Genomic DNA, 22,057 nt, shown 5'->3' on the forward strand with positions numbered 1-22,057 from the left:
ATGCATCAGGAAAGCTTCGTCATTGGCGATGACGGCGAGGATTAAAAATTAAACCCTAGGGAGGGAATGCTACTTTTTAAAACTTGGTCTAAGAAGAAAATAATTAGTTTTCGGGGGTTGGAGGGAAAAAATAGATAAAATTTTAAAAAGTTAAAGTTTCGTTAATTTTAACCGTTCATAAGTGGATAAATAAAATTTTCAAAATTAACAGAGAGAAACTTGAGATAATAACATACTTTGGGTGAAAATAAGTCCTTTAGCATTAAATGAATTATAAATATTTATAAAAACTCTAAAAATTTAAATCTTATATTTATCTTCAAAATCTTAATATCCTAAAATTTATATTATAATAAATTTGATATACAACCAAATATTAAACTTTGAATACGAAAAATAAATAATAAATAAATAAATTATAAGATTTAAATATATTTTACCTGACCGAACTCAAGTTAATAATTCTTATCTCAATCTCAAGTTTTGCATAAATCTAATTAAATTGAATTGACCAATTTTATTGCCCTTAATGTCAATCGACACCGAAGGCTAATCATGTTTAAAGAAACATAATCACAAATTGTTTTACCGAATTTTTATTAGTAAAATTAAATTGGAATATTAAGTTGTGAATCATGTTGTTAGGTGCGGGAACATGGCAGCAGCAATGGGGTATTGTATTGGTAAAGTCCAATAACCTTAATTGATGTTGAAATGGAAGAAACTTCGTTGTTTATCACGCTGTGATCACGGGAATGCGTAAATTGGACTGTTTGACTCCTTTAAAAAAGTAGTTTTGTCGTCCAACACATTTCGTAAAAAGAACAAGCGGTGGAAGATTCCAGCCACATGTTTGAGAGTTGCGCAGAAATGAATGAATCCGGAAACTCCCCCTGCATTCTTCGTCTCGTTAGACTCGGTAAACAAATCCAACCCTGACTCAGTCGCCAAAAGTTTTTCCAGTCAACCATTTTATAATTATTTATTGGCCAAACGATTATTTCCCACCAAAGTTTAATACACATACAAATATACACCTATATAGTTTAAAAATTTAAAATCTTACCTATAAATCAACTACTGTTAAAATTTGTTGTCAATATTAAGGAAAAAATTATCATTTTATAAATAATATTAAAAAATATATAATTTTATTTCATTTTTTATCTTAAATTTTGAAAACTCATATTTTATCTCCCAATCTCAAATTTAAAAAATAACTTCTCTTAAATCTCTAAGGTTTGTTGCAAAATCTAACGATGGTAATAGTGATAGCCAACATCTCCACCTTTAACCATATAGAGGAGAGAGACGGTTGATAATGTCTACGGAGATGAAGAATTTCATCTCCATTGACAAAGAAGAGATAGAGACAAATCAATCTTATCTTTCCGTTGAAAAAAAGACGAGATAGAAGACGATGAATTTTCATTATTTTTTGTCTCAATCAACGAAGAGATAGAGCTTGTTGTCGATGTCGTTGGCGTCTCTTTCCTTTGCTAAGGTAAAGGAGGAGACAATGGTGACCATTGTTATCGTTGCTACAATTTGCAACAGATTTAGAGAGGGAATTTACTTTTAAAAATTGAGGTTGAAGGGTTAATTACGAGTTTTTAAAATCTAAGAGAGAAAATGAGATAAAATTATATATTTTTTAGTATTATTGATAAAATAACGATTTTATCTTTAATCATAATAAAAATTTTAATGATAAATAATTTATAGATGAGATTTTGAGTTTTTTAAATTTTATTGGTGTAACTTTGGGAAAACACAAAAATTTAGGTGGGAATATGTGATTTTGGCCTTACTTATACATATGCAACAGCTTTTCTTTCAAATCACGAGGTTAGGTAAAACGTTTAGAAGATTCAAGTAGTGATTGTGTTTCTGTTCGCCCCAAATTCTTAGACAAATTTGATTGTCCTCCTGGACCAAAAGGGCGATTCTATAACTACCAAATATAACAAAAAATTATATAGATATATTAATATCAATTGAGATGATAATTTATAAATAGATGATATCATAATTTAATTTTTTTATCATTTTAAAATTATCTAATAAAATATTATTATATAATATATATATATAATATTATTTAATTATTTATACCTACTAAATTTTATAAAATATATTATTCCACTAATTTTCCGAATAATCTATATTTGTTTGTGTTTTTGCCATAAAAATTTGAAATCACGCATCTCACCAAACAATGCATGTATTCCACAGAAAAAAATATTTATAAACAAGACAAAGGTAAAAAAGGTGCTGCTTTTTGGATTGAAAAAACTTTACAACTTGCAGAATAGTAGGGGTTGGACAGCAGAAATGGAATTCGACTTGCTGAGATGGTTGGTTGAATTTTCCCCGAACAAATCTACACGCCACGTTTGAATTTCCCTCTGAATTCTCAAATGTTAAAATATTTCCAAGGTCTAATGAGAAACTCGCCAGGGTGGGCCTTGCCCTCTTGCTCACGATGTGTCTCCCTGAAAACGGCAGGCAATTATATAATACTTCTCCTCTGGTCAGAAACCAGAATTATTTTTTAACTATAGAAACAACGGATCCGTTTCATTGGCCTTTCTGGTGACCTTCCGTCTTATTAACCAATATAAAGCGTAAGCTCTCTGCTTACTTCATTTCATCAATATAGTTTTCTGCTTTCGTTGCATGTATTACACTCCTGATTCAAATATGGAGGCTTCGTCTTCTCGCAAGGTAGAAATCACAGTCTTGTCTGCGGAAAATCTACGTTTGGATAAGAAATTAGTGAAGAAGAACACATTCGTCATCGTCCAAACTGATCCTTTCAACAGCCATACAACAAGAACCGACACGCTAGGAGGAGGGTACCCTTCATGGAACGAGAAGCTTGTTTTCGACTTGCCTGTGCATGCAGGCTATATATATTTAGAAGTACAAAGCAAGAGTTCTTCAGGGACCAGAAGTATTGGCGTTGCAAAGATACCAGTATCCGATTTTATAGGAGGGTATGTACCAGAGAATTACTTGCACTTTTTGAGCTACAGATTAAGGGATTCCAAGTGGGAAAAAAACGGGATAATCAATGTCTCAGTGAGAGTAAATACGCCAGGATACGTTAAGAGCTCGCCCAATACAGGCAAATTGAAGGTGACAGGATACACATCGTTCTCCCCGCAAGCTTCAGACATAAAGGTGAAGAAGGGATATGGGTCTTGTTCATGGCAGCTTACAAGGCCGAATATGCAGGGACATGCACCGTATTCAACGACGGGCACAGGGCCAAATGAGCAGCGATATGCATCGTTTTCATCTCAAACACGTTTTGGAGTTCCAGTTGGTGGAGTCGTAACGGGGGTGCCTGTTTTGGGGCACAAAACATGCATAAATATTATTTAAAACAGAAAGATTTACTTTCATTTTTGGAGAATAATGTATTAGCAAAGCACGTAATTCAGTGATTGATTTCGAAATTGAACGAAGAGAAGTGACATTGTCAATGATGTCACTGACTTCTCATCTTTACGTTTACGATGGTGAGAATTATCTTGATTTGACATCATTTTTTTTAATTATATTATGGCTTGTGATATTTATTTATCCTTCTTTATTTTTATAAATTAATTGGCCGCAAAATCAAATTAATAATAATATAATTAATTTCTATACTTGTTAGTTGTTGGCCTCGTCATCCCACTCCAGCTGTCGGCCAAGGGATTATTCTTCACTCAAATTTTAATACAAAAGCAAATATATATTTACTAGATTTTAAAATTTTAAATATGTATAAATTTTAAAGAAGAAATGTTTATTTTCTAAATTTTAGATAAGAAAAATTATTAAATTTTATAATATTTTATTAAATAATAATTTATTTTTAATTAAAATTAATTTATGAATAAATATTTAGATTTTAAAAGAATTTGACATCTATAATTGTTAGCCTCATCACCCCACTGCGGATAGAATCTAGTTTCGCAAGAAACCAGTGGCAGTAGCAAACAGGAGCTCCAAATTAATACCGGAACGGTGGAGCATTTGACCGAGGCTGGTCAAAAGCAATCCCTAACATTAAGCCATAAAATAAGTGGCTTCGATTCTTACTCTCCTGGAGCCAGCCAAAAACAAGGCAATAACGCCAAAAGAAAACACGCTGTACTGTCTGGGTGACTTGGTATCAAAAAAAAAAAATATATATCAATAATAATTAGGCAGAAGGATTTATTCCCACCCAACAGTATATTATTTTCCTTCAAGGTGTCCTTCTTTAATTTTAAAAGATTTATTTATTTATCCACGTATAATTAGGTCAGTTAATTTTAAAAATAAAACCTTTATTTTTATATTTAATTTTAAACCCTAAAAATTAATTTTTTTTTTCAATCTAAGTTTTCAAAAATAATATTTTTCTCCTATTGCTTTTAATTTTTTAGATTTATTTTTTTAACGATAAAGAGACTTTTCTAATAATTTTTAAACAATGTTTTTTTCTCCCTGATGCATCTTTCTTTTAACGTTATACAACATCATCATCATCAAAGAACAAAAATAATTTATCTTCGTCAAACAAAGATTTGTCATCTAGGTGAGAGAAGAGAGATCATTGAAGGAAGAGAAAACGTCAAAAAAAAGAAACTATCAGTAATGACATTAGAGATAGAGTCAAAATTTGAAAACTAAATCTTAAGAGAGGAAATATCATTTTTTAAAATTTAACACATTAATAAAATAATTAATTTTTAGAGTTTTAAAAGAGAAAAAATAAAATTTTAACGAGTTAAGATTCTGTTAACTTTAATTATTTTTAGATATATAAATAAAATTTTTAAAATTAAAAGATAAAAACATATGAAACGAGGATATTTTAGGTGCTATATAGTCCTTTCGCCCTAAATTAATTGGCCTTAAAATCAAATGAATAATATAATTAATTTCTATACTTGTTCGGCTCATCATCCCACTTCTGCAGTTGACTGAGGCCGGTAAAAAATAATCCCTAACATTAAGCCATAATATAAGAGGCTCCGAATCTTGCTCTCCTGGAGCCACCAAAAAAGGAAATAACGCCCAAAGAAAACACGTTGCATTGTCCGAGTGACCCGGTACCAAAAAAAAAAAAACCATAATAATTATTTATAAACCAGTAAGTAAGAGAACATATTTGATATGGACAAAAGTGATGACACCCTTTAAGTCAAATGGCAAGTGGGATATTCGGTGAGATAGCGATGGTACTGTGAGCTGTAAATGTGTGCAAAGATGAATAAGTTCACTTTTGAATTGAAATGGGCAAATGCCTATTTCCCAAATAAAATTATAATTTTTTGTTCATTAATGAAAGTTGATGAGGGTAGCAATATGACTTTTCAAAAATGGTGAGGATTTGGCATTTCAACAAACATTGGGGAAATAGTCTTTTGGCCAATTAAGTTTGGTAAGGCGTGTTAAAGCCTGGAATCCCTCTTTTTTACGTTTTGGTGGAAGTTTGATCCTGGAAGTATCCAGGATGCTTCTTGCAGAGTTCTTTCCGAATTCCTTTTTACCAGAAAACCTTCAATAAAAAGACACTGAGGGGAGCAATATATTTAAGCTCCATCACGCATATTTGTGATACTCAAACTCAACATGAACATCTCTTCCTCGCGGACGTTAGAAATCAGAGTGTTGTCAGCGGAGGACCTACGAATCGGTGGCAGATCTGTGAAAAAGAACGCTTTTGCGATCGTCAAGGTCGATCCTGTGAACTATCAGGGGACAAAGGCCGATCCTGTTGGAGGAAGTTATCCTACATGGGACGAAATTCTTGAGATCAATCTGCCTCTTGGTGCCACTTCTTTGACCCTGGAAGTACAACGCAGGACTTCTTCAGGCGATAGGCTAATAGGGGCCGCAAATTTACCAGTTTCTGATATTATCGGAGACTATACTCCGGAGAATTATTTGCGATTCCTGAGTTATATCCTGAAAGATACAGCGGGAAAGAAGAATGGGATAATTAATGTTTCCGTCAGAGTTAAAATGCCAAAACAAGTCTGTTCTTCACTGGGAAAACGCAATGTGTCTGATTCTGCAGCGTGTTCATCGGATGCGGAGTTGAAGGTGGCGGGATTCAAGAGTTCTCCGACGCAGAAGATTGGAATCCCGATCGGTGAAAGGAAATTTGAGGGAGCTGTAACTGGGGTTCCTGTTTGGCCACCAATCATTTCTAAATCTTGGTGATTTTTCTTGGATGGGAAAATTTTTCAAAGACTAGTAAAGATTTTAAATTGTTTTATTTTCTGTTTTTTCTTTTTCCTGCGGCATGCTGACTGAGAGAATGAACATATAATCCCATTGCAGTTTTCTCTGAATTTGGTGTAACCTAGCCTTTTCATAAAAGTTGAAAAATAAAAAAATAAATATTACGTTATTGTACTCTGGTTAGGTTTGGACTAAAAATTAAGTTTACAAAGAATTGTTTGAAAAATGAAAATAAATAAAACAAACTAAATGATCACTCGAGAAAGTCGGCACGGAGGTTTTGGTCAGACCAAATGCTAAGAGATTGGCAGAATTTTAACGAGGACAGAAACAGTATCCATGGATAAGGATGGATTCCATATGAATCGAGTATAACAGTACTCACATTTATAATTTATAATTCTAATTTTAATTTATTAAAATTCAAATACAATATCACTAAAAACTTATTAACAAGAGAAATAATATTATCAAAAAAATAAATAATATTATTAAATAAATAAACAAATCGATTTCAAATTAAATTGGAACTCAACTCAAAATTAATTTGCTTAAATCAAACCAGCTTGGATCTGACATACCCATATAGCATTTCCACTGGACAAAATCAGGGCTCTGAAATTAAGCAATGAAAATTCTGGGCTCTTGTTATGATGGCCACATCCAATCCAATCTCTTGATGAGAATAAGCGCATCTTGGCTCTTCCCTTTTCGCCCTTCACTAGCTCAGGGATGAAAAATCAAGACAACAAGGCACATAGAGGCTGTAAAGATGCAATACATTATGCACAGAAAAACAAGAGGAAAATAACAATATTTACAATGAATACAAAATTACACCATTTTCTCATAACCTCGCATACAAAGATACAAAATAAACATAAATATGACATTTACAGTAGGACAAGCAACGCCAAATGGAAAATAATAGACAGTCATCAAAGAAGCTCTATACACCAGTCAAATTTGAAGCCTGTCTTGCTACACTTCTTGGTTGCCTCTTTGGTTGACAGTATTCAAAATGATGAACTTGCAAAGAGGCCAGGTTGGATTGATGTATAGCCACTTGTCTACACAAGCACAATGGAAATGGTGGCCACAGGGAAGTTCATGCAGTTCAGTTTCATCTTCATAGGCAGAAAGGCATATGCAGCATTCCTATCATTTACATCGAATGTTTGAGGAAAAAATATGGTAAAAATATCCACTAAATGGCATGAATATCATTCATTACCTGAAAGAAAATAAAAGTTGTGTGCAATTATTGGTTTTGAGTAGCCAAGCTGCTGCATAGAGCCATAGGCACGCTTGCTAAAGCAATATGCTAATTATTTTCCACAAAATCTAAAATCTTCGAAAAAAATCAATCAAACAACGTATAACTGCTCCAAGATACTTACAGCATCCTCATGGGAAAGAGCATGCTCTGTGGGTGATCGGTGTCACACTCTATCATTATTCCACCAAAAGATCTTTTAATTTCACCATTAACTTTCTGAAAATCGCCTAATCTCTGGAATTTATACTTTGGCAATTGATCAAGCTCTTCTGATGCTCCTTCCTGTTTAAACATGGAATGCAGAGAAAATCAAGTAGAAACAAACAAGAATGGGGAACAGATGAGGTCACTAGAACTCGATAGAACAATAATGTGCTTCCCAATAAACAAACAAATGAGAATCCAAAAAATAAGCCATCATAGCAATTTTAATCATGTGTCATACCCATGATTGAACTTATCAAATGGCCTTAATTAAGCACACAGAATGTCCACTGCTCCAAGGCAATTGCAATATCGCAACAAGGTATAATAAAAAATAACTCATGCAAACATATGCTTCCCAACCACAAAAATGCCAAGTTCTTGAATTAGTTAAGTTACTCGCTACTTCAAATCAAACACATACAACGATGTAAACATGCAATTAGTATTCCATGAACAAGCAACTCTTCTTATCACACAATATAATTATCAAAAAGACCCAAAAAAAAAAAAAAAAGGTTAAATATGCACAGGCATGAATCTCATGAAACACAAATTCAGCCACTCTATAACAGGAAACTTTGAACATGAAAAACAATAATATAACTCTAACTTAAAAAACATAAATCTTAAAAATCTTCAAGGTAATTACCCGCTGTGCCAAGGCACATAGCATTCCAAGTATACAAGGAAGAAAGAAACAAACAGCAATACCAATTAGACATGCCACGGCAACACAGAGCACAACAAACACCAATTCAAACCCAAGGAATATTACACAAAGCCTGCTAAACAACCAACAATTAAATAAAAAGAGCTGAAAATTCAAGACACTGAAAGAATATTCTATAAAAGCTAACCAATAAAGCTGCGACGAATCCTGTGTCGAAGTTCCTCCGCTATGAGTTATCCAGTAAAACGCAATAAGCCACCATAAAAACGAAAAGAGTATTTGCAGACTCCCATTTCTTTAAAACGCTGCATGCGTACAGATAAAAAGACAAATTAACTAAGCCTTGAATATTAAAATACATAAACTAAATTTAAAAATTAAATAAAATATTAACAAAGGAAAAAAAAAAAAAAAAACTTGTGAGTTATACCTGGTTCCATCTTCAGTGTGAAGGTGATCCTGTTCATAATCTTCAGAATCAGTACTCTCACTATTGGACCCAGAAACCGAATCACTAAAAACCAAATCTTCCCCCTCACGCCTTCTTTTACATTCTAAAAACAGACATAAAACGTGAAACATACATTGCAAAACATACCCACCAATCCACAACCTTAAGGCACTTGAGGATTCTCGTTCTTACTCAAACCCAACACAGCAAAAGCAATTAACACAAATGCTAAAGTCCACAAAACATCAAGCACTACGATGGGCTTCGAGTAGGCCAAGTTGCTTTGACACTCTTCCAGCTGTTCCGCTGCCATTTCGCTGACGCGCACAGAAGGCACTCGCAGCATCATGCGACGCCCGCTAGCGCGCCTGAAGAGGCGTAGCGATGCCGCGCAGAGCGGCCGGTGGACGATGAAGGAGGCAGCAGCACCGAATGAGATGATCAGGAATTCGGTGGGTTAGAAATGGAAAAATGTCTGAAGTTATGAGCTGGGCCGAGCAGATAGTGAATAAAAAGACCCGTAGATTAACGGTAGATAAATAATGGAATGTTTTAAAAATAAAATAATATTCTCATATTAAATAATTTTAATATATACAAACCAAATTAGGTCAGCCACGAACTGATTCAAGAAGGCCAGTATGTTTTTTAAATCTAATTGATTTCACACTAAAGAAAGTTCGGCTCATTCACTGATCCATAATTTGATTTACTTTGAGCTTAACTCATATTGCAATTCAAATTATATAAAAAATTATTAAAATAATATTTTTTATGAATAAATAATAAATTTAAACTATAAATTCGAGTATGATTTGATCTATATATTAGAGTCAAACTTTAAATTTTGAATTTAAAAACTTAACCGAATTCAAACTATTTTTAACTTTGATTCGATAAAGTCAAATCGAATTATAATCATTTTATTTTATTTTTAAGTCATATTTAAATAAAGGATAATTCAAACTAAATTCGGTTGGTATCGATGCTCCAAACACAACCACTATCTATAATTTTCAAAAGGCCAAAGGACTATTTCCCACCCAAGATATGCTGAAATATCAGTTTCCACCCTTTATCTTTGATAATACCAAACACCCACCTATGAGCAGTTAAAATAAACGGTTATAAGGGTAAAATCGTCATTTTCTCTATAATATTAAAACTAAACTAAAATATAATCTAATTTTGTCCCCCTAAACTTTAAAAACTAAAATTTTCCCCCAGCCTAAGTTTTCAAAAATGGTAGTTTCACTCTAGGGTTTGTTTTGAAATCTTCGGCTCCATTGCCGACGACCTCTCTCTCCCGAAGCATCATCTCCTTTCGACGATCTCTTTCCTCCCATTTGAAAGTTCGATCAGCGTCGGAGACGCCTTGAGAAACGAAGCTGTAGTCTTCGTCTGAGAAGACGACAACTTCGTCTTCATCTAGGACTCCCAAGAGTTCTCTGATGTCGATCAGGCCTCCAAATGAGAGAAAAGAGATTGCCGAAAAGAGAATATACTTTCGGAGGGAGAGGCCGTCTGCAATGGAGTCAAAGATGTTGCCGGAGATTTTAAAACGAAACTCCATGATGAAACTGTTATTTTTCAAAACTTAGGCTGGAGGGAACTTTTAGTTTTTAAAGTTTAGGGGGGTAAAAGGAGATAAAATTTCAAGGGGTTAGAGTTCCGTTAATTTTAACTACTCATGAGTGGGTGTTTAATATTACTAAAGATAAATAATGGAAACTTGATATTTCAACATACTTTGGGTGGGAAATATTCTTTTGGCCTTTTCAAAGAGTAACCTATTAATTGGAAAGAAACAGTGAACTGTGGTGGGGCCTGGATGACAGGATGATCTCTCTCAAAACGGTTAGGGGTTGAGTGTTTCAGAGACAGGAAAGCTGGCGTTGCGAAGAATCAATATACTTTCATAGTGCATAGAAATCCTAGATCTAGGGATTTGTACACGATGGATATTACGAAGAAGAATTCCTCTAATATTTCGGTGATTTTCATGATACGGAAATATTTTTCTACACAAGACATATCTCAAAATCCTAAAAAAAAAAATCTACACTGCGCAGAAAAATATCACGCCAACCAGCATTGGGCTGACTGTGGTGGGCCGACCATGGTGCTTACTTATCTCTAGAATTTGGGCTGACGGTAGTGCTGACATGCAAGTAAATTGGACCCATGAGGCCATGCCATATGTTCTGTTATCTAATAAGCATTCTGCAGCAGGTAAATTGGACGATGCTGCAAAAATTTGATTGTTTATGAAGGGGAATAACTGAGGAGCCCCGCTGCAGTTGGGTTGAAATCAACAGCCTACTGCACACCTTCACATCGGAAGACAGACAGACAGCCTAGTGCAAAAATTTTATGGGTTACAACAATGGTAAGGTGTAACTTTGAATAGAATCGGTTAAGATGAATTTGGAGTTGTTTTGAGGAAAAAATGCGATTATTATGAAAGCATAAAATGAGGTATATTGGATTTGACCCGGCTCCAATATAGCCCAAAATAGAAGTATGAGAACTCAGCCCACTTATAATTGCATACATCATTATACTTCTCAATAATACACCCTTCAAGCCAGACAGAGTGGACATGATTTCATAAGCTGCCTAATGCTAGAGTCGACTCCCCTGACTCCTCTCAATATAGAAACCTGGATTACAACTGTTCTATTATAACTACATGACCTACATTGGGCTAACTTCCTGTTTCCTGATTATAAGGCCCAGAAGCAGCACAAAATCTCTAGCTGTGTTACTAAACAAATTTGCAACCTGTTAGGGTTGGATGCAGTCCAAGCCAGCTCAAGTCACATCACGGATCAATTGATTTGAGTTCAAACAGGGGTATTTTTAGCTGCATATTGAATTTAACTAGCTTGACTCAATTAAGTGGTCAAAAAGTTGTCAAGGATTATTGTTCTTCATCATTTCTAGCAACCCCTTTCTTTTTATCTGACAACTTCCCCAACAACCTTATTACCAATCCAGTGAGTCGAGCTGGATCTTGAGATGGTTGTTCAGTATTCAAGTTAAGTTTAAGCTAACAATTTTTTGAGCTTAACAACTGATTCCACCCCTTTTCACCTCTCTCAATGAGTTGGTCAAAATATATAAAAGAGATATGAAAGCATTAGGTTGAATGATTAATCTTCAAAATAATTTCTTATAGCTAAATTTGATCCGATTATTATTAAATCAATGTGAATGTCCACAGCCTTTAGACATTAATAAACTCTTCCACATCTTAAGCGATTGAGACAGCCACAGTAATCAAACAACTGAGCTGAGGCCGAAAATGGTAATTACAAGTTATCTAAATATCTTCAACAATGGTACGATAGCCCGGGGCGAAAACGCGTGCATGCATTGATATATCTCTGAGTAACATCAGAAGATATTCATTCATTCATCTTTTCTGCAACTGTTTCCATGCAAATTATTAAACCTGATTCTGAGTTCGTTGGATGTTTAATTAATAATTTGTTGCACCAAAGGAAGTTGTTATTTCATCGCTGTAATGGAGTTCTTGCAGATAGCACGAGAAAAGAAAAGACTTGTGGATTGATTGCTCGGCAATGGCAGCTGGCGATGGTCCTGCTTCAGACTCATACTCATTAATTGCACCGTAGAGTTTCAATCTTCCAGTATTTAAGAGCTTATTGCCTTGCCCACCTACTTCTCTCTTTTTCAATTATGCAAAGCAAAGCTCAAAGCCAGCCATCTTTTTATACACATTTCTTCATCATCCATCCCTCGCAACAATCAAGGCATTAAATGTTTCACAAAGCATTTCAACAACATTAACTCCGTCTCTCCCTTATTTTTATGCACTTACTTTCTTGTCAACTATTCATGCTAACCTTGTAAAAGGCTTTCTCCATTAAAAACAAAAATATGAAGGTCTTTTCAACGGCAAGTCTTTGCTTCTTATAAAATCTTCTCGACATAATTAGTTTCCATAGTTTTCTATATATATATATGGTTTCGAATTAGAATGATACAATGAATTTAGGGTTTTAATCAACCCTATGCAAAGTTCAAGCTCATGACTTTTAATCTCAAATTTGAGTTTAAGGTAAAAATGATTGATTTGGGTTCAACTAAAAAATTATAATTAAACCCGTAATATATATGTGTTTGTGAGAGAATTATCCATCGATATTAAAAGTTGGTGAGATTACAAAGCCAAACCACAAAAAATTCAAAATCAATTCAAACAATTTGTACTCAAATTCAATAATGATCCAGCAAAGTCCAAGTCGACGCTGGCCTAGTCGTGACCCGTGAGGCACGTTTGCAGCCAGTCATATATTCATATTGTTGAGGCACGTTGGTAGTTTTGTGGAAGAGTCTAGGTCAAAACTTGCGGTATAAGAGTGGAGTACAAAATTAGCTAGAGATTGACTTTTCATTAAATTTTAAAGTGAAAGTGATGACTGATTGACCAACTTTCCAAATATTAAATTATTGTACGTTTTGATGAGCTGCGAGCTACAATATCAATAGAATAGCATCGTGCTTAAGCTTTTTAGATCATTAATATTGGTTAGTTAGTGGAGGTTTTCTACATAAAGTTCATTATTAATTACAAAAAGGGCAAGTCTCTTCTCTTCTACAGTTTCAAATTACTATAATTCTTTGTCATTATCGTGATAAGAGATTTACTCGATGAAAATAAAGTTTTGAGTCTCCATCTATTATTATGCTTCTTTATTCCTATTTAATGAAAGATGATAGATTTCTCCGATAAACACAAGATAAAATAGGATGATAGTCGGGTAGATGTTGAGAAGTTTAATTGCAAACGGGAGTTTTTCTCTTTCTCTAATCACTGACGAAAATGATAGCTAAAAATTAGTAATCCAACTCGGACCATGTAAATGTAAATTTGAAACAAAATTACAAGGGGGGAAAGGTCCATGAATGAGACATATATGGTCCCGCAAATAATTTAGTGAAGAAGAATGGAAGAGGAATATGGAGGTTGATATTATTGACAGGGTTTGAAAGTTAGGGTGTTACTAGTGAGAGTGGAGCCCAAATGCATGTGAACTTGATAGGTGGGGATGAAGCACACAGGGACTTTTTATGCTGTAATTATATTGGACTGATATATGACTAAGTAAGAAGAAGAATAATTAGGAGGCCCCAAATTAAAACACTATCATTTTTATGATATATATATATTTACAAAATATATATATAAACCCAGCTGCCATTCCCTCTTTCGGATAGCATTTCACTTTCTTTAACTTCAATGGCCTTCGTCCACACCTGCTGGCATCCAGATATCTGTTACTGTCATCCTCACGAGCATGGGAGACTCCAACAACACCTTGCTTGTTCATATCCTGAAATTTTTTGCTTTATATATAATCTGGGTATCACTTTCTCATTCAATTTTCATTACTTTGTAATAAATAATCCATATCTGGAATCAAAAGATTTAGCATATCACCATGCATTTACATTATTTATTTTGAGGAGTTTCCTCAAAATAGTATGCCAGATAGGCTTATCTTAATCTCCTATATATACCCAAATTGTCAATCAAAGAAGAATAAGATTACGTTTATAAACAAATCAGTTGTATAAATAAATTAATAAAATTTATTTTATATTAAATAAATCACCCATCGTGGAATATTCCTGTTATAGATTTGTTTTGAAAAAGCTTTGGCAAAATACATCATGTTTTGTAAACATAGTTAGGGATGTAATTCTACCTCAAGCTAGATTTCTATCTTAATAACTCAATTTCAAATTAATTTATTTATTAATTTAATAATATTATAAAACTTATTAATAATAATACTGTTAAATTTTCTAAATATTTGCTGCCCCGAAACGGTTCTCTATTGACTTTGTCAACTCCCACAAGATAAAAGTTAGCCAGCAATCCAGATGAAACCAAAATGTTCATCATATCGAAAACTCGGTTACTGTCAGAGCCCTTGGCAGTTTGTCATATACCATTCCGACGACGTGTGACACAATAATTGGTTGATAGACAAAGCCAAACTCTCGGCATTAAATGAAAGCAACGCCATCTGCTTTCTCATTTAATGCACAATTCTGATATGTCATTTCATCACAAGAACAAAGTTCAATAAAAATATGAAAATAACCATTAACCTAATACAGTATTTAAAGTCGAACAACCTTTTTTTTTTCTCGGGGGCGAACCTGAGTCAATACCCGAACCACCACCCTTGCCTTGTGTTAAGAACAGAGAAATTCCGAGTCGAATCCTGTCCTTACCACCATGCAAGGAGTCTTCACACGCGAGGTTCGTTCTTGACTCAGCACCCCCTCGATCACACACGCACACACAAACCAACCAAGCTCTGTCTTTTCACTCATGTCATGTTAAGAAACGTAAACCTAAACTAGGTGATTTCATCATCACGTGATGTGATGTGATGTAATACAGATTGATATCAGCTTTCGCATTGAAGTGCGGCCTTGATCTTCTGAACAGTACATGAGATTAGATTGTTTACTGTCTCCACCGACTCTACAGTGAGCTTGGCCGAAGGGAGACTATTCACCAAGATCTGGAAAGCCACTGTTAATAGGGACCCACTCACTCTCGGTGATCCACCGCAGTTTCCGATTGTGGGTCCTCCTGAACCTGGACCATCTGGAACAATAGCAAACCCAGAAGGAAGGAGAGCCACGTAAGCTGAATCACCGCCGTTCATCACGACGTGCATGGCGGGAATGTCAACGGGCGCGTACACCACAAGCGACCCAGCCGCGTCAATGCATGTCTCCTGCAGAATCAACATACTGCTCTGGTTTGCGTTCATAGCCTGAACAAAGAAGCACACATTCTATTATAACCCTGGTTTCAGCAGAAATTTACATGATTTGCCATTTTAACCCTTTTTACAGAGTTCTGAGTCAAACTCAAACCCATGTTATAGAAAAGCTACGAGGAAAGCTAGCAAGTGCCGTATATATTGACTTTTAAAAGCTTACAAAAAAATAAAAGATCTGTATCTGTATCTGTGTCTGCCATGAAGATGTCTTTATGGATACTTCCAAATTCAAAACCGTCCTTTCAAATTCATCTTCTTATCTCTCTACAGGACAACCTACTGGGTTTTCTAAAAACCACTTTTTGTCCAAGATTTGATTTTTGACAGGAAAAAAAAATATAAACTTAAAGAGAGAGAGATTATTTACGCTAGCACGGAGGAGGGAAACGCAGTTGCCGTGGTCTTGTCCCTTGGCTATATGGGCCATTTCCTGCATGGGTCCGCCATTGGAGAGTATGTCCCACTCACTTCTAAGCCGTTCATTGCGTAGAAAATCGAACAGTCTTTGAGGAGAGACCGGCAACCAAACGGAAGTTGCAGCGCTTAATACAATGCCCGGTGGCTCACCAGGATCGTCGACGCTCTTTCTAGTCATAACTCTAACATCTTCGTAAACATTACCAGAATTAAGCTTGTTCCATTTGTGAACGGTTGAAGCACAAACTCCGGCACAAAAATTATGAGTCATTCTCTGGGCTAGCTTCAGCATGCTTCGTCGACCACTTGCTGTTATCGCTGCTACATTATATTAACATGCTCCATAATCAATATTAAGCCCAATTTAAGAAAAAATAAATTAGTTTTTTTTTTATCAGAATTGATCGCTATTATAAACCTGTGTGATCCCTGGCGGGGATGGTGGAGGACATGAGAATAGCAAGGCATTCGTATTGTCTCTGAAGGGTAGCAACCCACCGCTGGGCACCGAACCCCATGCCCGAACTTATTAAGGGTTTGTAAAGCTGGTGAACTTGGCTCTCATCATATTCTGCATGCTCAACCCATGTCACCTGCAATATACATTTTATTTTATAAAAATAATAATAAACAAATATTTACTTATTATTATGCATGATTCATTGCATGATTATAAGCTGAACTACATTATACTTTATTCCAGTCAAACATATGATACTATATCTGACGTTTCAATATTAATTTAATAGGTCACATTGACAAATGATTTATGAATAATTATCTAAGAAGCAAATCTTGGAAGTAGGTCAAGAATGGGCTGAAGGAGGGAAATGCTGTCACATAGTCCTTTTGTTTATAATGCATAAAATATTGGTAAAGATAAAGATATTCAAGATTTGAAGAAACGAAGAACAGCATGGACATGGCGGGTTGCATCGAGATATGTAACTAATGTCTACTCAACAAGCTTGGATACTCGTGAGAAAACAAAATAGCCAGTCTTGGAATTTGACTTGAAGGTCGCCTATTTAGTGAAAAAAGAAACACATCATGAGGCTGGAACCAGATCACACGGTTACATGGCTTAAATAAATAAATATATATATATATATATATATATATATATATATATATATATATATATATATAGGGAAAACCGAGATGGCATCAAAGATTGGCATAGAAACATCAAATGTATAGTTTATTATACCAAAGTTGATCATTTCAAGGCATTTATAAGAAATTAATGTGTTCAAGGCACAAAAATCAAAGCAATAGAGGCTTCTATTCATAAATAATTTTGTAACCTCAATTTGCTACTTTACGGCCTAATATTTTAGTATGATAAGCAAACCCAGTTCTTGAAACTTGAAATTGAAAGATAAAATAACACTTTAAGAAAGTTCATAATCTTGATATATATCCTTACATAATAAAATAAATATATATCTGGAAGCAAGCTAGGCACTGACAGTCTGGGGTTACAGTGAGTAATCACTAGACAAACAAAATTCTTTGATGGATGAGCTCTTTAAGTAGATTGGGAATGCAAACAGGATTTTTTCACTTGGTGTTTTCCCCCTAAAATTAAATGCTCTCAACCATGTTCAGATGTTGTAGTTAGTTCAACAAACTTCATTTAATACAAAAGCAGAAGAAGAAAATTGAAGAACATTAAGTGCATAGAAAACAAAATAAAAGCAGTAAATTTGCAATTAATTACCTTGGAGTAGCCATTGGGCATATCCTGTACCACACAGCCAGAAGGAAGCCTCCTGCAGTTAGCATATGTGGGTGCACCAGAGGTTTCTCGGATGGAGTCAATTGATACATCAACTACAGCCCAAACACCTTCTGCATGCTGCTTGCAAAAACGCAGGAAATTCACCTCCCGAACAGGAACCAATGGAGATAGTACTTGAAGCTCAGCATGCATCTGAAACCAAAATGTTCAATCAACAATTGACTGAATATCTTGTAATTAATACATGGATGAGACTGCAATAGATATTATTTAGCTTTAAACCTACCAACTGAAGTGCCCCATTCCTGGTTCCTCCCATACCACTAGAAATCACATCAATGGTAGAGGTTCTGGCAATCATACAAGGAAACATCTCCGCCCATTGATTCTATGAAAAAAGAAGCCAACAAAATTGAAACCCAGTTAGGGTGTAGAAGGAGAAAAGAAAAAACTAGGCATAACAGTGCTTAGTAAACAAAGTAACAATATAGGAAAAGGTGTTCTCTGACAAATGTTTTGAAGCGAATCTTTAGTGAGAGAGATGAAAGGCAATGCCTTTTTGCATTCAAGAAAAGATTTCTTACCGGTTCCATCAATGTCTCCACTACTGCCGAACTATTGATGATTACCATGCCAGTTTCTCTGGATGATTCACTGACAAAACCATTAGGTTTCAAGCCAATGCAAGGGGTGAAAGTTCTCAAGTATTCCTCCTGATTTAATACCTCTCTTCCTCTTTCTAGGCTTCTCATCCAAAGAGGCTCATCAGTTTGTGCCATCTTAACCAGTTCATCCATGGCAGCCAAAGCAAGCTCCAAAAACACTGATCTCTCAATTGATCTATCAAAACCTGTTAAAGCAGAAGTGGATCTGTTTGGAGGGAGCACTGGTAAAGCACTTGAAATCCCACCTCCAAAATCAGGCCCCAGTGGCAATGTTGTGGTAACAGTGCTTAATCCGCCAAAACCATTGCTCCCAACTCCAAGTTCTAAACTGGAGTTTGACATGCCAGGAGCAAGTGAAGTAGACAAAGAAGATATGGGACGCCCCAGAAACTTGCCAGCAAGTGCACAAACTCGATCTAACTCGTCCTTTAAACGGGCATTCTCGATCCTCAAGTGCTGTTCTTCTATAGATATGTCTCCGATTATCGCCGGACCACCACAGTTGGTGCATATTGGATTTCTCATTGCATCTCTAATGGACAAGTTTTCAGCTCGAAGCTTGTCGTTATCTTGCCTTAGCAACGAGTTCTCATGACGTTCCAATTGGGTCTGATGCAGATAATCACCAAATTTTAAGGTCACTGGCTTCATCAAACCTTACATGAAATCAAGAAAGAAGAAGAAGAAGAAGAAGAATTGTTGGTTCTTGTTTTTACCTTCATCTGGGTACGGCGATTTTGAAACCAGAACTTGACTTGCCTTGTCTCCAAACAAAGCCTTCTACTAAGCTCCAGTCTTTGTTTCTCATCGGGATGAGGACACTCCTTGAACAGCCTAAACAAAAACCAGAAGACAGAAAAGATAATCACATAAAAAGAAAATCCATGGAAATATTACTTCACCATACCACTACTAAAAAGATTATGAAATAAATCGTACGCTTCAAGTTCTTGGATTTGTTGAGGAGTGTGTCGGTGATATCTCTTCTTTCTTGGAGGATTGTCGGCAGCGTCTTGGTCGTCACCAGAACCACCATCCATGTTATCACTTCCAGATCTACTTTCATGTTCACCTTCTCTGCTCCTTCGACCAACAACTGTCTCAAACTGTTCACCCATTCTTCCCATATCACCTTGATTATCTATATTTGGTTGCTGCTGAAAAATCAACAGAAGAAAAAAAAAAACTCAAATCAGTTTCAAATAGAAAGAAAGCACAAACAACAAAAAAGTGAAAGAGAGAGGGAATATACAAGAGCGAGAGAGAGGCCTGGAGAATTGAACATGGATTTGGTGATAGGAGGAGTTAGAAGGCGGGGCTGAACGAGTGCACTGGTGGGCATGTTGTTACCATATGATATATCAGCGACGATTCTTGCACCGCCACCACCAGAAGTATTCTCAAGAAAGCCTCCAAGACTCATCAAAATAACTCCTTTTTTTCTTTTCTCTTTATATATTTTACCCCTTTCTCAGAGTTGCCTCTTCTTCTCTACAAATTTACAAACACTCTCATTCACTGATTTGCCAGTCTTTACCCAAAAATTGCGAACAGAAACATTCATTAAAATATGTGTAATATTATAAATATATAAGGTGGGTTTGAACAGACATGAAAAAGAAAACAAATAAAAAAGAAACAAAGAGGTAGAGGAGACAAAAGGATTAGAACCTCATGTCTCCAACTCCCTCTCCACAAAGAACAAGTGTTGTTTATGGAGAGAAAGAAAGAGAAAGAAGGCAAGCAAAAGACTGTAATTTGTAACTGCTTAGCTCTTCGTTCTCTATCCCTCTCTCTCTCTCTCCTTCTCTCTTTTCTTAACTAAAGCCCTTTTCCTTTTCTCTCCCTCTTAAAAGTTTCCTCTTCTACCTAGGAATGCCTGCCGAATACAACAAATAGGCCTTAAAATCAACTGGGTTATGTTGAATATAATGGGAAACCCTAGTTTGGGCAAAACGCTATCTCGTTCTCTGCATGCTTGACTATGTCATCTGAACTTTCACAAAGAAAATTATAAAATAAAACGAAAGACTTGCAGAGAGAGAGAGAGAGAGTGTGTGGGAAAAAACAAAGAGACTAGGCCATGAAAAGGTAAAGATAAAACGCAATATGTGGACTCTCCGAAGCCTTACAAATACATACCACCAAAAGGGTCAGTTGACTCTCTCAGTCTTTTCTTCTCTCTCCAATGCAAAAAAGTCCATGATTGACAGAAGTAGAAAAGCCTGTGATTAACTCTTCTCTAGAGCACTGTAAAAATCTCAAAAAAACAGTGAAGCTTCAGAATCAGATCCATTACCCTTCTCCTTTTTCTTCTTCCCCTGTCTTAAAATTATAAAGATTTTCTCTTTCTCTCCAAATACCAAACATTGGGATCTGTAATAACATCAGGACTAGATTCTACGAAAGAACAAACCAGGTTTTTGGCTAGATAGTCAATAGTGTTAAGCAGGTCAATGCCCCTTTCCATAAAATTGTGAAACTAACCAGTAAAGCAGGACCAGTGGCAACTTAATTATAGAGTGAAGTGTGTTTTTTTTTCCCTTTAAACAAAACAAATTAATTGATTTCCCATTCAAATCCACGCCTTAACCTTGCTACAATCTGCAAAGTTTTTAAATTAGAGCACTAATAATAGTAATTAAGAGTCTATTATGGTCCATCATTTCAAAGAAAAATAGTGTTATATATGAATATTTTGATTATATTTTAAATTAAAATTTTATTCAAAATTGGTTAAATTTGCACATAATTACCATAATTTTTTATTATCAATTTAATATAATAAATAATATATGTTTCTCTAAATTAATCATTATTTATATGTATTAATTTAACATATGTAATCTTTTAATTTTGGTATTAATATAATTAATTATGGTAGTTTAATTACCAACATTCTTCTTGATTTATTTTCTTTTACAATTACTGAATAATTTCACTCAATGCCTAATAATTGTTCTGTTTCATCATAGCGAAATTAATTTTCAACTTAATTACCCTTGATTTATTTGTCGTATATGCAAGAAATTCACATAAATATAGAATAATAATGATTATGTTGTGAAAGATTGTCTTAATGGTTCATGCTAAATACTACCATTGCTTTTAACTCTCTCAAATGGCCTTTATTATTAAATTATTTGAGTTTATTTCAAATTTATAATATTTAAATTAATTTAATCTTAAGTTAATGTATAATATTATTAAAAAGTTATCGATAAAATGAATAATATAATTAATGAGATAAATAATATTTTCAATGGATAAACGTTATCACCATATAAACTCTGCCGTTAATTTTGGCTCTTTTAGGAGGAGTACACAATAATAAAAAATAATTTCGGAAAGGATTTAATATGAAAACTTGGCCGACGGAGTTAGATGGAAACTTGAATGTTGTAGTATAAATGTATGGAAGAAGGAGATGGAGATGGTGGATGAGAAGAAGCAGAGTTGTAATATGTATCTTGTAACAATTGTCGTAGAAGAAGTAGCTGTTGATTTAAGAACAGCACATGCTATGTTTGCCGACAACAAAACGGAGCCATAAGGGC

The 22,057-nt window shown here is 34.9% G+C and overlaps 3 protein-coding genes and 1 pseudogene across 6 annotated transcripts; 2 read left to right on the forward strand and 2 right to left on the reverse strand.

Annotated features, from left to right (window-relative positions):
* The first annotated feature begins 2,499 nt into the window (after nt 1-2,499).
* Nucleotides 2,500-3,532, forward strand: LOC123217191 (BON1-associated protein 2-like). The gene has a single exon (XM_044638010.1). The coding sequence runs from the start codon at nt 2,680-2,682 to the stop codon at nt 3,388-3,390; it is 711 nt and encodes a 236-aa protein (XP_044493945.1). The 5' UTR covers nt 2,500-2,679; the 3' UTR covers nt 3,391-3,532.
* Nucleotides 3,533-5,465: 1,933 nt separating this feature from the next.
* LOC123217192 (BON1-associated protein 2-like) lies at nt 5,466-6,265 on the forward strand. Its single transcript, XM_044638012.1, has one exon. The coding sequence runs from the start codon at nt 5,617-5,619 to the stop codon at nt 6,208-6,210; it is 594 nt and encodes a 197-aa protein (XP_044493947.1). The 5' UTR covers nt 5,466-5,616; the 3' UTR covers nt 6,211-6,265.
* Nucleotides 6,266-6,989: 724 nt separating this feature from the next.
* On the reverse strand, nt 6,990-14,198 carry LOC123216437 (annotated as a pseudogene).
* A 757-nt stretch (nt 14,199-14,955) lies between these two features.
* LOC123217270 (homeobox-leucine zipper protein ANTHOCYANINLESS 2-like) lies at nt 14,956-20,598 on the reverse strand. Of its 4 annotated transcripts, none has more exons than XM_044638183.1 (9): nt 19,753-20,598; nt 19,440-19,654; nt 19,217-19,334; nt 18,420-19,109; nt 18,122-18,223; nt 17,815-18,027; nt 16,510-16,684; nt 16,042-16,409; nt 14,956-15,665 (listed from the first exon to the last, which is right to left on the reverse strand). In XM_044638183.1, exons 1-9 carry the CDS (start codon nt 19,921-19,923, stop codon nt 15,291-15,293), a joined length of 2,427 nt encoding a protein of 808 aa, XP_044494118.1. In that variant the 5' UTR covers nt 19,924-20,598; the 3' UTR covers nt 14,956-15,290. The 4 variants fall into 4 exon arrangements, with proteins under 4 accessions (XP_044494118.1, XP_044494116.1, XP_044494117.1 ...); XM_044638181.1 differs by having other exon boundaries at nt 19,440-19,657; XM_044638182.1 differs by having other exon boundaries at nt 16,042-16,412; nt 19,753-20,597.
* Between the last annotated feature and the right edge of the window lie 1,459 nt (nt 20,599-22,057).

The sequence above is a fragment of the Mangifera indica genome, chromosome 5, assembly GCF_011075055.1.
Source record: "Mangifera indica cultivar Alphonso chromosome 5, CATAS_Mindica_2.1, whole genome shotgun sequence".
NCBI lineage: Eukaryota > Viridiplantae > Streptophyta > Magnoliopsida > Sapindales > Anacardiaceae > Mangifera > Mangifera indica.

What these genes read in the sequence shown, in the direction of transcription:
- LOC123217191 (XM_044638010.1), top strand. Translation starts at nt 2,680, where the DNA reads ATGTATTACACTCCTGATTCAAATATGGAGGCTTCGTCTTCTCGCAAG.
- LOC123217192 (XM_044638012.1), top strand. Translation starts at nt 5,617, where the DNA reads ATGAACATCTCTTCCTCGCGGACGTTAGAAATCAGAGTGTTGTCAGCG.
- LOC123217270 (XM_044638180.1), bottom strand. Translation starts at nt 19,923, where the DNA reads ATGAGTCTTGGAGGCTTTCTTGAGAATACTTCTGGTGGTGGCGGTGCA. An exon ending in CAGGCCTCTCTCTCGCTCTT is followed by an intron (nt 19,658 to 19,752) that starts GTATATTCCCTC and finishes TTGATTTTTCAG; the next exon opens with CAGCAACCAAATATAGATAA. An exon ending in CAAATCCAAGAACTTGAAGC is followed by an intron (nt 19,335 to 19,439) that starts GTACGATTTATT and finishes GTTTTTGTTTAG; the next exon opens with GCTGTTCAAGGAGTGTCCTC.